The sequence below is a fragment of the Plectropomus leopardus genome, chromosome 7, assembly GCF_008729295.1.
Source record: "Plectropomus leopardus isolate mb chromosome 7, YSFRI_Pleo_2.0, whole genome shotgun sequence".
In the NCBI taxonomy this organism is placed as follows: domain Eukaryota; kingdom Metazoa; phylum Chordata; class Actinopteri; order Perciformes; family Serranidae; genus Plectropomus; species Plectropomus leopardus.
In genome coordinates this window covers 11,974,734-11,989,405 of record NC_056469.1, presented here as the reverse complement: position 1 = coordinate 11,989,405, position 14,672 = coordinate 11,974,734, and the positions used below count along the sequence as shown (strand labels likewise).

Here is a 14,672-nt window from a genome sequence, read left to right as displayed (position 1 = left end):
CAAATCAACAATGTCATCAAGAGAAAATGGAAGACTCAACTCACATCAAATTTGTGACTGTTTATAGAATAAGGCTTTGACAAATGTTGCATGTCAACTCCAACCCCACAAAGGACACCTCGATTATCCTTCAAAGCAATATAAAAAGTGACAGCAGCATCTCTTCACATTATTTTAGAGCGCAAATCAAATACTTAAAACCAATGATGGCAGGCAAATTTAGGAGTCCAAAATTTTTAATTGCCTGTCCGCATTCACCCTTGAAATATCTTTGTCAGCTGTCACTGGTCTTGATCTTTTTTCCCTGAATAAATGTGCATAACATCTCAAAAGATGGCATATTTACTAATCAAAGTGGCAACAGCAGCTTACACTAACAATAATCTTGTAAAAATGTATCTAATGTAGAGACACTACACAATAAATGCCATATTATTTAAAAATACACTTTGCCGACATGGATTAGTGATGAAAGAATAGACGTTTTAATTGACACGAGTGTCACATCTGCTAATGACAAACATATGACGGCTGCTTGCTCATCCTTAACATCCCTTTCTCTGGCCATTGGGAGGACAATGCCTGCACAATATCCATGTATAACAGCCTCATTAAAATGCACGCATAAGCATAATTACTATAATAACACTAATGGACCAAGTTTCAGTGCCAAGTCAATGACGTGTTTGCCTTGCAGAGGGCACGGAGGCACAAAGCTATGGCACTTGCCAGTCCGTGTGAGTTCTGAGTGACGGTTAGTTGGTTAGTTTTTGTTTATTAGCAGGATAGCACTTAGATGACACCCCTAACTGGAATACCAATAGAGAGCTGATTAAGAGCAGATATGGGAGAGTGGTAATGGCCATTAGGAAAACAGCTTTGACCTCTTCACTTTGGGGAAAAGCTGATCTCATTCAATCATTATTTCTCTCCATTTCTGTTACCCAAAATGAATGAAGCAAATAGCTCAATTACCTTCAGGCTAGTCTAGTGAGAACTGAAATCTATAATCCACTGCTGTTATGTACATTAATGAGGGACAGTGACAATGAACTTAAGTCAAAATACATGCATATTCTATGTAACCTTTTCCCACCTTGGGAAGCCCTTGGAAAATAGATGCATACATAAATAAATATATCCAGGCAAGGAAAGCCCAGACAAATGCTCTACACCATAGGGAGGAGAGAGTTTTCTAATATAAAAAAGTGAGGGTTTACTCTGTAAAAAAAAAAAGCCTTTTTGTGTTTATCATATAACTAACGAGGGACTGTTACACTTGTTTACGAAAAACACAAACAGGGCATTACACCATATTACTTATACTCTGTATATCTATAAACTCTGTCTGAGATATCTTCAGCTAATTAATCATGAAAATAAAAGCCATTATTTTGTCTTTAAGTATACCATATGTACAGTGCTAAGAGACTGCCCTGAGTGGGATTGTAGGTAATGATGGCAAACACTTTATTTCTCATGTCAGATTATTATTTTCACCACCCTCAAAAGCACTATGGCCCTCATCATGCCTCCCCTCTGTTTCTATGATATCATAATATCTATAATATTGTTATCTTGAAAGGAACTGTAAAGCAGATGTTAATAGGTATGGCACTGAACATAAATTGTATAATGTATTTTTAACAGACTTGTATGTAGTATGAAAAAAAAAGGGAAGATGAGAAAAATAATTCCGGATCCAAGCCCCTGCTATTTGTAGGTCGTCAGATGACAACAGTTGCAGTTTTTTTTTCACCTGACTTGGTCCAAAAATAAAAATGTCTACAAATTGGAGCTGGACAATATGTAGGAAATCAAATGTCACAATATTTTTTAAAACAAATACGTCACTATCTATATTGTGACAATATTGTGGGGTTGACTTTCATAAAATATTTAACAAATGTGATTTTTGTTCGATTATCATCAGTAATGTGGATATAATGACTAACAGCTAGAAGTCTGATAAGTTCAGAAAATTACATCATTTTACTGTGATATAGCCTGAAAAACTAGAACACAACACTAAAATATTACAATATCCAAAATTTAAGACAATATCGTCTCATGTCACAATATCAGTATGTTCTCGATATGTTGCCCACCCCTACTATAAACTCAAAAAACACCCGACTCTATTGTGCTACCTTATTTGGGTCGCTAGCTGTGATGATCCACACACACTGGGAGTTACTCTCATACTGGATAGGGAAGTTAGGAGATGTAAAAGTGCCAGAAGGTCCTTGTAGATTTGACCCACACGTTTTCACTGCAACAATACAAAGATGAACATGAAGACACAGGCGGAAACATATTTCAAAAGACAGAATCAAAATCTTGATCACTCAAAAAAAAAAGTATACAAAGTATAAATCATCACTAGTGCTACAACTGTTAAATACACAATAAATATGCTCAGAAGGCAGAGTAATAACTCTTCCATTGTATTATGACAGAAAGGTAATATATTGTTTGCACAAGTAGAGAGAAGGTCTATTAGCTGCATTTCCATTAATCAAATTCTAAAGGTGCTCCAGGTATTATGAAACATGGAAAAACAGGCAGAGCAGTTTGAAATGGAAAAGCAGGGTGCTGCAGCAGAGACTCTCATACATAATTAACAAAAATGAACTTTCCTCTATCTGCATAGAGCCTATATCCAGAGGCACTGCCTTAATCAAACTGTTTTATTAGCTCTTCAGAAGCCTCGCTCACCCTTGCAGACGGGTCTGTGGTCGCTCCAAGCAGCGAAGACTTCTGCTACGCGCTGGCAGGTAATCGTTTTGGAACCCTGCAGCACATGGTCTTCATCACAGGTAAATTGAGCAGTTGCTCCGATGCTGAGAAGATAACAAAACACCATTAACGCCTGAAAAAGCAATCAATTCCTCAAAAATGATTCTTGATGAAATATCACATTCATTATTTATTTCATGTCATTCATTACAAGTTTACATCGCACTGCGCATCAGAATGTTAAACACAGTGGAGAAATTAGTGAATTTATCAATTCATTTTTAATTGTCCTCATTCTCCATACTTCTAATGCAAATGTCCCAGTTAAATAAGAAACAGTGATGACCTTTAATGCAGAGAGACTTTTTTCCACACCTCAACACCTAACATCTTAATCATGCTCATATATTAATGCTATTTATTAGAGATTAGGGCTCACAGAGTCTAGTGGAGAGTGTCTTTAGACACAGAGGGATTATACTTGCAAAAACAAAGAAACATGCACTCAGCTTTGCCGGACCCTGAGAGTGGACTTTACTGTGGCAGGCAACTAAATCCCAGCATCCAAATGCCTCTTTTTTTAGAACTACAAAAGGTTTCTAAAGCTGCATGAGTTCACTGTGTTGCATTCTGTACACTTTGTAAGATGAAATGTAACCAAAAGTCTGCTACACGTCAGAGCAAATAGTCTGAAAGTGGATATGTATGTTTTTTGCCTCTGCCGGAAGCCGAATGGTTATGCTTCATGAAAAAGAAGACAGAAGACACTGCACAATCTTAGCAAAATTTTCCATGACTCTGGTAAATAGATCAAACATTTTAAATATAATAAAACAGTTTCATATTGGACGTAGGTTTCCATGACAAGATTAAAACTGGATTTAAATGCCCTAAGATTTTGTTGACTTAATAGAATGTGACAGCAATATTTAAAATATGCGGCATGCCATAATACTGAAATTGGATGGAGAGCTTCCTGTCCCAGTCCTCAACTCTCTTCTACACAAATCTGTGCGTTGTCACTTCAGCTGCTAAAGCACCAACTCACCTGAAGTCAGAGCCGATTCGTTTGCCATTCTCCGGCTCCCCTGGGTCAGGGCAGTAATTAGACACCTGTTTGATTCCTCCTTCATTCACTGAAAGAGAAAGAGAAGGACCAAGAACGCTGTGAGAGAGATACTTCAATTGTCAAAGCTCTGTACTTTCAGAAAACACCCACTGCAGCGAAAAGCACTTCAATAGCAGATAACTCTGTCTGTTTAAAAGTTCAGTGGTTATGTTTGGTAACAGAATTTGGTTCCAGGAATTATGTAGTTAGACAAATCGACCTCATCTCTCAATGTCAGTGACTTTCAACTGCCAGTTATTTGGCAGCGCTGTTGTGAATACACACTCATGTTTTGTGATATCAGAGTGAGTGCCAAGGGTAAATGCAACTCTCTTACCTGAGCTAGACAAAATAGAGGGAAATATATCTGGGCCCAACAGGGACTAAGAGGATTAAATAACCTTCAACTATCAATTGCAGAAGCTACAATAATCACTCAGAGAGACTTTCCATACACAATAACTGTTTAAGTACACTAGATAAAGCCTTGCAGATACGCTTTCAAATAGAGTACTGCCTTATGCTTTTACAGCCTTTTCTATGGTAGGAATTGCCTTGGAAGTAGGAAAACAGCTCAGTACTTTCTGTGTTCTGACTTAACAAGCTCATCTCCCCCCTCGCATTATGATCTGTACATCAAAGACTGCATGCACTGGAAATGAATTTCATGAAATATGTACTATCATAATTATCATTAAAGTTTCTTGTAATATTTGCAATAAGACATCAACCCCGCATGCACAAAGATCCTTGCGTTTTAACGTGAGAAGCTCTGCCGGCGTGTTTCTTTTCTTTGACTTCTTTCAGGAAGTTCATTAGCTTTGAAGTTAATTGTTGCGGGTTATAATACAGTTATGGGCTCAATTATATGCAATGAATCCACAAGGCATATGAAGCATCTCTTCACAGTCTTTTAAATGATATAGAGTATTGTCTCACGCAAAAGATTACAGCCCTCTGCATTATTCATGTCTCCATGCAATGCTGAATCTATGACACATAAGGTAATAAAGATTACAACCTGTTATCATTGAAGTGTTTAGCACACTGTGGAGTTTGAGGGAATTGTGTTCCAGATTTATGTTAATGACGGATCTCCGCAAGCAATTAGAATGCATTCACTTCGTCTGAAGTGCACACAAATCATCTGACAAGTGAGTGGTCACTCAACCTTGACTACTGCTGTGTAGATCACAGAGTGCATGAACATAAGTCAAACTGATGTACTGCTTAAATAATACAGAGTGAGACATAGGGGGTTTTGGCCGACTGTAACTGATCAAATTTAGCATTTTGCTGTAATATACATAACTAGGCCTGATCTAGCTGAGTGTCAGGACAGGAAGTCTGGGACAGACGGGGAAATAGGTCATCAGAAAGAAAGAGAGACTGCACTTCTGCAAAATCTAGTACTGTAGCTTAATTCCTTCACCGAATGATGCAGCAAAAAAAAAAAGAGACAAGAAAAAAAAACAAAGACCCAGAACGCAAGCCCTACATAAACAAAAAATCCAAACAATGAAAACAGTTGCATAAGAAAAATAAAAGACTTACTCAAAGACAGTTTGTTAGTGTTGTCCTTTCCTGGTAATAATTTTACCCCTCTGGATTTAAGCTCTCCAGAGCTTTTCACTGGTCGAGAGCAATAGAAAGAGTTCATTAGATGATAGAAGTTACAGTATTAGATGTGAGAAGATACAGTACAAGTGTTTCTTTCTCTGGATAATACTTGGTCCTATGAAGAACATCAAAATGTAACTGCTCCTGCTGTGCATCCTTTTTCAAAAGAAGAAGAGTCCAGTGGCTCTGATGCATTCCTAAGGGTTACCCTGGCAATTCTACAACACCAATTAGTTTGTCATGTTTTTTTTTTTTTGTTCACATAACTTAAACATATTATAAGGAGATGAAAACTGATTGGTCAAAGCAGATTTAATGGTTATAGCTTGTAAGGGAGAAATACTGAGCAGAATCAACGAGAAGCCCAACGACTGCAAAGCTACATCTTAAGATAGTCTCATTAAACACAACACGGGCCAGATTGCACACAAAAGCCAGGTGATGCAAGCGGCTGTCATAATTTTGAAGTATCAACAGAATAGCCAAAAGCAATGAATGATGTGTCAAGCAAAAACATGGCTATTTGAATTTGAAAACACTGAGACAATGCCTCTCCTCTGAACTGCACTGAAGGTCAGCTGGTTCAATCAACCTGCTATCAACACAATGAGAATGTAAATCTATTTAGTGACCAGATAAGGACTGTTATATGCTCAAAAGCACACTACATAACAAACCCCTCAGTGCCTGTTTGTACTTTAAAAATATCTGCCCCTCACATTATAAATAAAGGACGCACATAGAAATGGCTTTACCAAAGCACAACAATGCACTGCAATAGATGAGAAATGTGATTTTTCATGCAATTGATTTTATGTCCTCATTTACAGTGAGTTGCCACACATGCACGTTACTTTAAGTTTTTTTATAGAGCGTTTATGGTGAAGTAGCAGGTTTTATATCTGGCTTGGAGCCAGGCTTTAAGCCTGTATGGTATAGTTTATGCAGCACATACTGTGACTTTAAAGTCATGCCAGGGAACAATGTCAGGGTAATGGATTATTGAGCTGCCAGAGTAAGGGGAAAGTATATACAGTATTTATCTCTCAAGTTTTTTTGATTAGCAAGGCCCTTTGAAGTCAATGGTTTGAAGCAGAAAAAGCCTTCATGCCCTCTACAGAGGGGGTATTAATCAAACTGTTTAATATTCAGTTAACAAAGATCAAAAACATGTTTTGTAATTACAGTGTGTTTTTCTTACTATGATCCCTTTTCACTCAAGTAGGGGGCCCTCTATTAAGATGTGCAAATGAAGTAATCATGTCTTACCTTGATACTGAGCCCTGAAGCCTTTGTGACGGTGGTTGCTCTCTGTCACAAAATGCAGCCGTAACCAATTTTTGTTGCTGATGATGGGTGCTGGAATATTCATTCCAGTTATCCTGAGTGTAAAGAGTTACAAATAAAAGAGAAGACATGTTATCTGTTTTAAATTTAATTCAACTACATAACTTTCTTGTCACTAACATCCTTGTGTCACCATAATCACCTAAAAAAAGGGGGGAGGGGGGTAATTGTGTAAAAAAGGAGACACCACGTAAACCTTGGACAAAATTATCCAGATTTTACAAGAAATAGTGGAAATAATTTATCAGTGTCTATAGTACAGTAAGTCAGACCTAAAGAGATAATGGTGCCATTAAAGTGACAACCTGTCTAAAAACCTACAGAAAAAAAACACCTTACTTTGACTCTGCAGGGTTTTGTTTTGGTTTGTGCTCTTTTATGCACAAATGTGTATGCAGGAGAAAGAAACAACAGGACGAAAAGTGTGAGAAAAAGTGGGTTTTATATACGATCATACATTTATTTGGGCAGTTGTCTTTGTCAAAACATCCCTGCTTGAATTAAGGCTGTGCATGTTCTGACTACATCTGTCCTACTGTCTGTGCTGGTGGTTTGGATCAGAAGTTTTACTCAGCGCATGGCTGCAGCATCAGGGACCCTCTATAATTGTGGAGATTTAAAGCTGCCAGGGGCCTTCTCATTTGTCTGGCTGACCAGCTCTGGCTCTCTTCTATTGCTTTGCAATCCCTGCACCACACCCTGTCGTACCACAGTCAATAGCACACAATGCCATTCTACTGTAGCTATTAAACAGAGGCTTGGGACAGGCTGAAAGAGAGCATGGTGCAGTTGAGCACTGTATTCCCAAATTGGCTCAGCGGATGAAAACACAATGTGTTAACTTGTTATTTCGTCTGTCTGTATGTGCCCACACTCCTCCATGTCTATTTTATCGTGTGTGTAAAGGTGTGTGTAGTCGTGTTTAAGGTTTGTTTCTCTATGTAATTTTTTTTGGCATTTACTGCAGAGCCACCAAAGGGGCAGACTGACAAAATCAAAAGGAGAGAAATGAAAGTGGCAGTGAGAAAAAGAGAAAGAGACAGAAAGAGAGTGATGATCAAAAAACAAAGGGGAGTGGATGACTTTTTCCTTTGGTGGGTACTAAAGACGTAAGAAGTACATTAGTAAGCCTACTTGACATTTGAGTTCTCCTTATTGTGATTACAGAAACAGTTCCTACTGTTAAAATTATAGCTATATTACTTCAGAGAGAAAAGTACATCTGTTGGACAGATTATAGGCTGTTGCATGTTTTATATTTAATTGATGGGCAAACTAAATGCAATTTCTAAATACTGACATTTTTAATCCGAATTATCTATCACATGGGGAGATGATGGTAGCTCCTAGAGAAAAGTTAAAAGGTAATTGATTTTCACACAAAAGTTAACCTTTTCTCTCATTGATAAAATGCTAATGACACCAATATACGGGCAGAATGAAAAAGAGCAGCCTTCATGTAGCTCAACTATTTTGAAGAAACTGCCTCCATGTTTCCTGTAGTGGAAGCTGCAAATTATCACAAGATTTCTGCTAGAAGTCTAAAAGAAAATGGATAGAGACAATAAAGCTGTACCCAACCACAAGTTGCATGGATGCTCCAGGCAGAACAGGAGTGATGTTACAAATTTAAGACCAGTGGAGCTGAATGTACTGTTGGCACCACAGCAAAGTATGGCAGAGGAAGTGAAACAATATCTGCCATTAACAGTAAATAAAGGCTTAATGACACCTTACAGAGCACTTGATCCAATGGGTACATTTGTATCTATGTGCAGCAAACCATTCTATTAATTTATACAATAATAGTCTGCAGAAAAAGAAAACTGCCACATAAAGAAATTCAAGTGCAAAGTAAAAAGTGCTGTGTGCAGTGTGTTGTGAGATTGTTTCAGGAACACCTAGTTTTGCACACAGGAAGTACACTCCCTTCAGATGCTGTGCTCCCAGCGAGAGTAGATGCCCAAATAAACACAAATTTGCTTAAAAGCAGGAGGCAGAGAGGGAGACTTACAGTGTTAGGGCTGTAAGAGAATATTGATATTTTGTATCTTGATATGAAGTTTTGTGATACTGTGTCAATGCTCAAGAACACTCAAATTTTATTGAATAGTTTACTTCAAGAGATTTGTGGCAGTGGTTTATTTTGTTTATTTGTTTAACCCCAGACCACTCAATTTCTCAGTGTTGTAATCTATATCCAGTTATTTGACTCATTCACTCTAGCATAACAACATATTGCTAACATAACACAAAGATCTTAGTCACAGAGGGCACGTTGTTTACATTAAATACTTTCCTTACATTAGACTAGAGAAAAATAAAATAAAAAATAATAATAACAATAGAATGCCCCAGGGATGATGCTTTTCTATAGGCTAACCCAGAAGCTAACATTTTCCTGGTTCCCCTGTCAATTTTTTCTCATGCTTTCTTTGACAAAATTTGATGATCAAAATTTTAACAGCAAAAGGTTGTGCCAAATCATTCAGGGCTTCTTCACTTCTACATCTGCAGAAGTGTCTGATTCTGGTCAATGTAACTGTCAAGAAAACAAATAAATTACTTGTGGGAAGTGGGCTGCCTAGTGTTCTTAATACAGATAAGAACAAGTGAGTGCTGTCTACTGTTTTCTTATTGTATCTCCTCCAGTGCATACTGAGTGACAAAAGATGAGAAAGTCCAATTGGAAAAATGGATTCCTCACATAATGCACTGCCATTCTATCTCTGCAGACTCACTCAGGCTGTCTATTTGTTCCTTCATAGATATGCAATATGGCTTCTCAGAGATTACTTCTTGGCATGAGTGCAGTGTTTTTATGTGCGTGGTTTCATCCAAGTTTTAGCATGCTTCATATCATTGATTTGGACTAATGGTAGATTTTGACATAGGTTTGCAAGGCACATTAGTAAGTTCTCATAAAGTTCTCTGTGTAAAATGGGCCTGATTTGATTGGATGAGAGGTTGAAGGGGGCATGGCAATCTCATCAAAATACCAACGTAACAAGTCCCAATGTGCAGGTACTGTGGCCAAAAATGGCTTTTTGGCCAGAGTGAAGTTGAAATTTCTGGTGTCTCTACTTAGTTTTACAGAGAGCTGAGTTACTGTATACCCGAGTGCAGCCCCAATAATGAGTGATCAATTCAAATTTTTCAGAAAAGATAGGGACAGGTTTTCCTTCCACACATATATTCTATAAAATCTTGACAAGAGAGAATAATTGCAAGAATATTTATGTTGTTGCTCTTTATCCCTCCTCAAGTTGCCATTCAGGAGATGTATTTATACAGTTTGGTGTCTGTCTGCCAGTAGATTGACTCTTGAGAACAGTGAGCCAGTCACAAAATACTCTGTAGCTCCTTACAATAACTGCCCTTGTGGAATACCTAGGTCGATTGTTGATTCGCATTCCTCTTATAAAAATGTAGCCTCTTTTTAACACAGCCTGTTCAAGGCAGGACTGTTGGGCCATTAGCCTTGCTGTTCTGTAAGGTACAGACATGGAATGGGGGAGCATTGTTGCTTCGTCACTAACAGGCATTGGCGGTAGTCACAGAACCAAATCGACGTCTGTATAAAAGGGACAGCCAGGATGGCAAGACTACACGCAGACAACACTCGGGGCAGCATCATGCCGCCGTTGCGTGGTTCCGTGTAAACAGTAAAGCGGTGTAATGGCAGCTCCTCTTTACAGCAGTACTGCAGAGTCTGTATTTAAAAAGGACGATTGCATTCTTTGCAGTTTGACTGCAGTAGAGAATAGCTTTTGGAGACATTTTGATGGGTTATATTTTGCCTTGGAAGATCAATAATAAATCCCAGGAAGACGAAATTGAACCTAATACACATGGTAATTTAACCAAAGTTGGTAATTTAGCTGCAGGGCACCTCTTGCTCTCAACCTGCTTTGAATATTGTAATCTGCCTCTGACAACCATTTAGCCACTCTGTTGGAATAGGATTGTTCATATTCAGTGAACCAAACAAATATTGCCAGACTGCTTGGTGAAACATCAATTTATTCTAAAGTCTCAGCTTTCTTGGTATGTTTACAACATGTAGAGTCAACGTTACAGTAGATGTTCGGAAAAATCTGCAAAGAAACTGGAAGCCGGTAAGGTAGAAAATAAGGAATATGGAGCGAAAAAGTCAGACAAACATCAGCACATGTTCTGATGTAATATTATAGTACATTAGCAAATAAAGTGTACTTAATATCCACAGCACCATTCAGGTTTAGGTTCTGTGTCCATATTTGAAATAATGAGTGACGTGTAATCTACAGCTTGTTGTGTTTGCCCTTTGTGAACAGGGCTGTACAATCATATTAAAGGTCAGAAGAATAACAAAGAACTGTTTTTCCTTGGTCAAGCCAGACTCCACCATTGGCTTTTGCCGAAGGAAAGTCAGAGTTTTTTTTGTCTATTTTTACAATGATTGATGTGTAGCCTCAAATAAACCTTCCCCAGCATGACGACAACAGGATCAATAAACTCATTTGCAGAGATCTGATAGAAATCCTCAATTGATAAAAGGATAAAAACTGCAAAGAGGTGTCAGCAAAACATATTTCTTGCCCTATAGTCTTGAATTTTGTGTACTTTCAACTAACACAAATTGTTTTTTTAGTACAAGTCATCATCTATCAGCTACTTTCAGGAAATTGGCTGGCAAAATTGGGGAATTCAATATGTTACTACGTTTTCCGATTTTGAACATAAATAATAACATACTTTCAGTAATTACATACATGTGGAATATATGTGGTGATCTCATTAAATTTTAACTACCTTGAGAATTATTCTGAAATTTTTATTCTCCAGTACTGAAGTATTCCTCTTTCAGTGACCAAAGTTTCTTAATTTGTAATTACTCTTCTGCATCTATATTTTTAGTAGTGTTTATCATTTGATAACAGTCTGTAATAGCACAGGTTGAGAGAGGATAACAAGTTAAGCTGGGTCACACGTTAAGGCTATTTGCCTGAAAAAGGCTAAGAGGAGATATTAAATCTGTCTGACTTTGAGATTCTAGGCTGTCAATCATCGTTAAGCAGCTCTAAACCTCAAGGGTAAATTGACAGTTTGCTTGTCTCCGCCTGCAGCTGGTGCTGTATGTTAGGATGCTTGAAAGTTTAGCTGTCCAATGGCCTTGTACACAGTCAGAGACACTCATAAAAAGAGGGGGAGCGAGAGCTATGAATTTTATAGGCATGCGAGAATTGCTCGCTCTGAATTGTGTTTGTTTGCTTGTCTGTTTGTTTACCTGGCCGAGTTGAAGCCCTCTCTCTAAAATTCTGGCCTCACTGCACTCAAGCTCACTGAGTCCCACTTGGATTGTAGGGCTTAAAATGAGAACGCGGCCTGACAGCCTCTGACATTTAGTGACATACAATAACATCATCTTGGAGTTTCAAAGCATTCAATGGATGCATGGTGACCGCTAACAGCACACATAGGTAACAACCCACACAAATAAGGGCGCTGCCTGTTTAACTTCTTTGCCTGCTAAACAAACAGTATGTGTCGTTTTAATCCTCTCCCTGGACACTGGACTGCAAGAAAGAAAAAAAAAGTAGCTAAAGATGTCGATTTAGTCTTTGGGGTTGTGCTCCATGGAAAATACCTGGTAAATATACCTAACATCTTTCTTAACTGCTGGGACCCTCATATAAGGTAATGGATAGAAAATTACGAAAAATCCTGCTGTAATAATAAAGGTAATAAAGGATTACCTGAATGTGCATTTTTTGTTAGACAACTTTGATTCTGAAAGATAAGAGAGACAATTTTTACATTTCTATGTAATTTCCGAGTTCACAGTTGTGATTTATTTTGGTTTAATGTAACCCATTCATGTGGGTGGGAATCACCAGTGGCCCAATGATACAATGTCATCACGATTTTAAATTTGCGATACTTTCTCCAACTGCTAATTATGCCCAAAGAAAAACGTTACGAACATCTGCTTAATCTGATAAACAAAGATAAAGTTTTCGGTCTTATCATGTCACTTCAATCATTGTTAAAGAAATTGGTTTCATCATTCAAGTAGGTTACCAAAAGTTAATTTGCATTTGCAATATTAATAATTTATATAATAAAAAACATCGGGCACCCAGTGGCTCAGTTGGAAGAGCAGGCTCCCCATGTACAGAGGCTACGTCCTTGCTGCAGCAGCCGCGGGTTCAATTCCAGCCTCAACCCTTTGCTGCATGTCATTCTCCCTCTCTCTCCCCCTTTCACAAATAAGCTGTCCTGCATGACTAAATAGAAAAAAAGCCCCAAAAAAATCACCTTTAAAAAAAAACAAAACAAAAAAAAAATATTAACATTTTCAACATACTACAAGAAACTTGCTAATGGAAACTAATCATTACTACTACAGTCAGTTTAAAAAAAAAATGCATTGCTTTTAACTGACTTGCAATTATAAATGCTTGCTTTTATTTTGAAGTTGCAAGAAAATAACGTGCCATGTGCACCTTGTTTTTATTCCCGAGGTTTAATGTGAACCTGAGATGATGGTTGCATAAGTCTGTTTGCTTTCCTCAGTGTTCAAGCTGCAGTGCACTGGCTAGTAAATTATTTGAAAGACTCTTTATTCGAAGCTTCAAACACACGAAAACTGCCTCTCCAACATGTGAATACATGTGGATTAATAAATAATATAAATAGCAAGAAGATGTATATAAGTAATTAACCAATTGGAACCACTTTTCTTTATTTGTGAAAGGTAGGAGACACTTGACAACACAAAGCATTTACCACTGGGGCTCTGAGAGGCATCTCGGTTGGTGAAAGAGTTCATTTTAGAGCTTTACCTAAGAGAAGAGGGTTACCTGATGGTCTGTCAAAACACATCAGTGTCATCCATATCAGCCCCCTGTCAAACTCTCTTGAGCTACGTCAACATACAATACTTAGCAGTCATCACCACACTCAGAGCACCTCTCCTCTTGACTCCTTCTGTCTCTCACTGACACAGTGTCTGCCTCTCTCTCTCTCTCTCTCTCCTCCTGACTGCGGATGACAACTCTCAGGGACAACAAAGCTTGTAGCTCAGTGATTGATTAGAGCTTCTTTCAGCCAATTATAATTAATGCCCGGCAGGATCACATAAACCTGGCAAATGCTCCCATTCACTCAGGACGTGTAAGAGATGGATAACCTTCGCCTCAAGGTTGGAGGTCAAACGCATTTCATATTTCCTTGTTTCAGTTGGGAATGACTTCTACATTAAGCCTTTACAGAAAGCCATAACCCAAAGTGTCTGAAGGCTGCTTTTTAAACAAAACTCTGTTGAAGATTTGTAATTCATGGGCACTTTAATTTGAATTATGAAATGGGAAATCATGTGCCCTCTCTGTGAATTGGTTTAATTCAATCAGGACCACAAGGCATATTTAAAACATTTTCTGCACACAACTGCCCATGGAAATTCATTAAAGGTACATTTGTATGCCAGTCAGCTGTTTTTTTTCCTTCAGTTTTGAATACATGCGGCTGATTTTAAAGTGCTGCTCTTATAAAATATTACATGGTCATGCTCAGCCATACACAATGAACCTTTGTTCTTTTGCACGCTTCAAGATCACAGCGAGCAAACCTCGTTATCACAACAACTACAAGAAAATCCTTAGGCAATACAGCCTTGTATAACCAAGCCCCCACCTCTCTCATATAGTAGCCTAATTTAAAACATGTTTATTCTCTGTATGAGGGTACATAACCTTTTGTTTTTGTTGTGCATAAATATATAGTAGTCCAGCCTCTAAAGCTGAATTTCCATTCAAAACAACTGGTTCTGATCCACACATCTTGGAAGATTCCCGTGTCCCGCACAAAAGAGAGA

The 14,672-nt window shown here is 38.0% G+C and overlaps 1 protein-coding gene across 1 annotated transcript in view; it reads right to left on the bottom strand.

Annotated features, from left to right (window-relative positions):
• Window positions 1-14,672, bottom strand: part of LOC121945336 (CUB and sushi domain-containing protein 3-like) — a 232,487-nt gene that overhangs the window by 155,493 nt on the left and 62,322 nt on the right. Inside the window, exons 6-11 of the mRNA XM_042489465.1 lie at window positions 6,737-6,849; window positions 6,060-6,062; window positions 5,402-5,479; window positions 3,788-3,875; window positions 2,719-2,843; window positions 2,151-2,272 (exon numbers count right to left, since the gene is read on the bottom strand). Coding sequence (XP_042345399.1) covers window positions 2,151-2,272; window positions 2,719-2,843; window positions 3,788-3,875; window positions 5,402-5,479; window positions 6,060-6,062; window positions 6,737-6,849 — 529 coding nt within the window. The remainder of the gene's footprint in view (window positions 1-2,150; window positions 2,273-2,718; window positions 2,844-3,787; window positions 3,876-5,401; window positions 5,480-6,059; window positions 6,063-6,736; window positions 6,850-14,672) is intronic.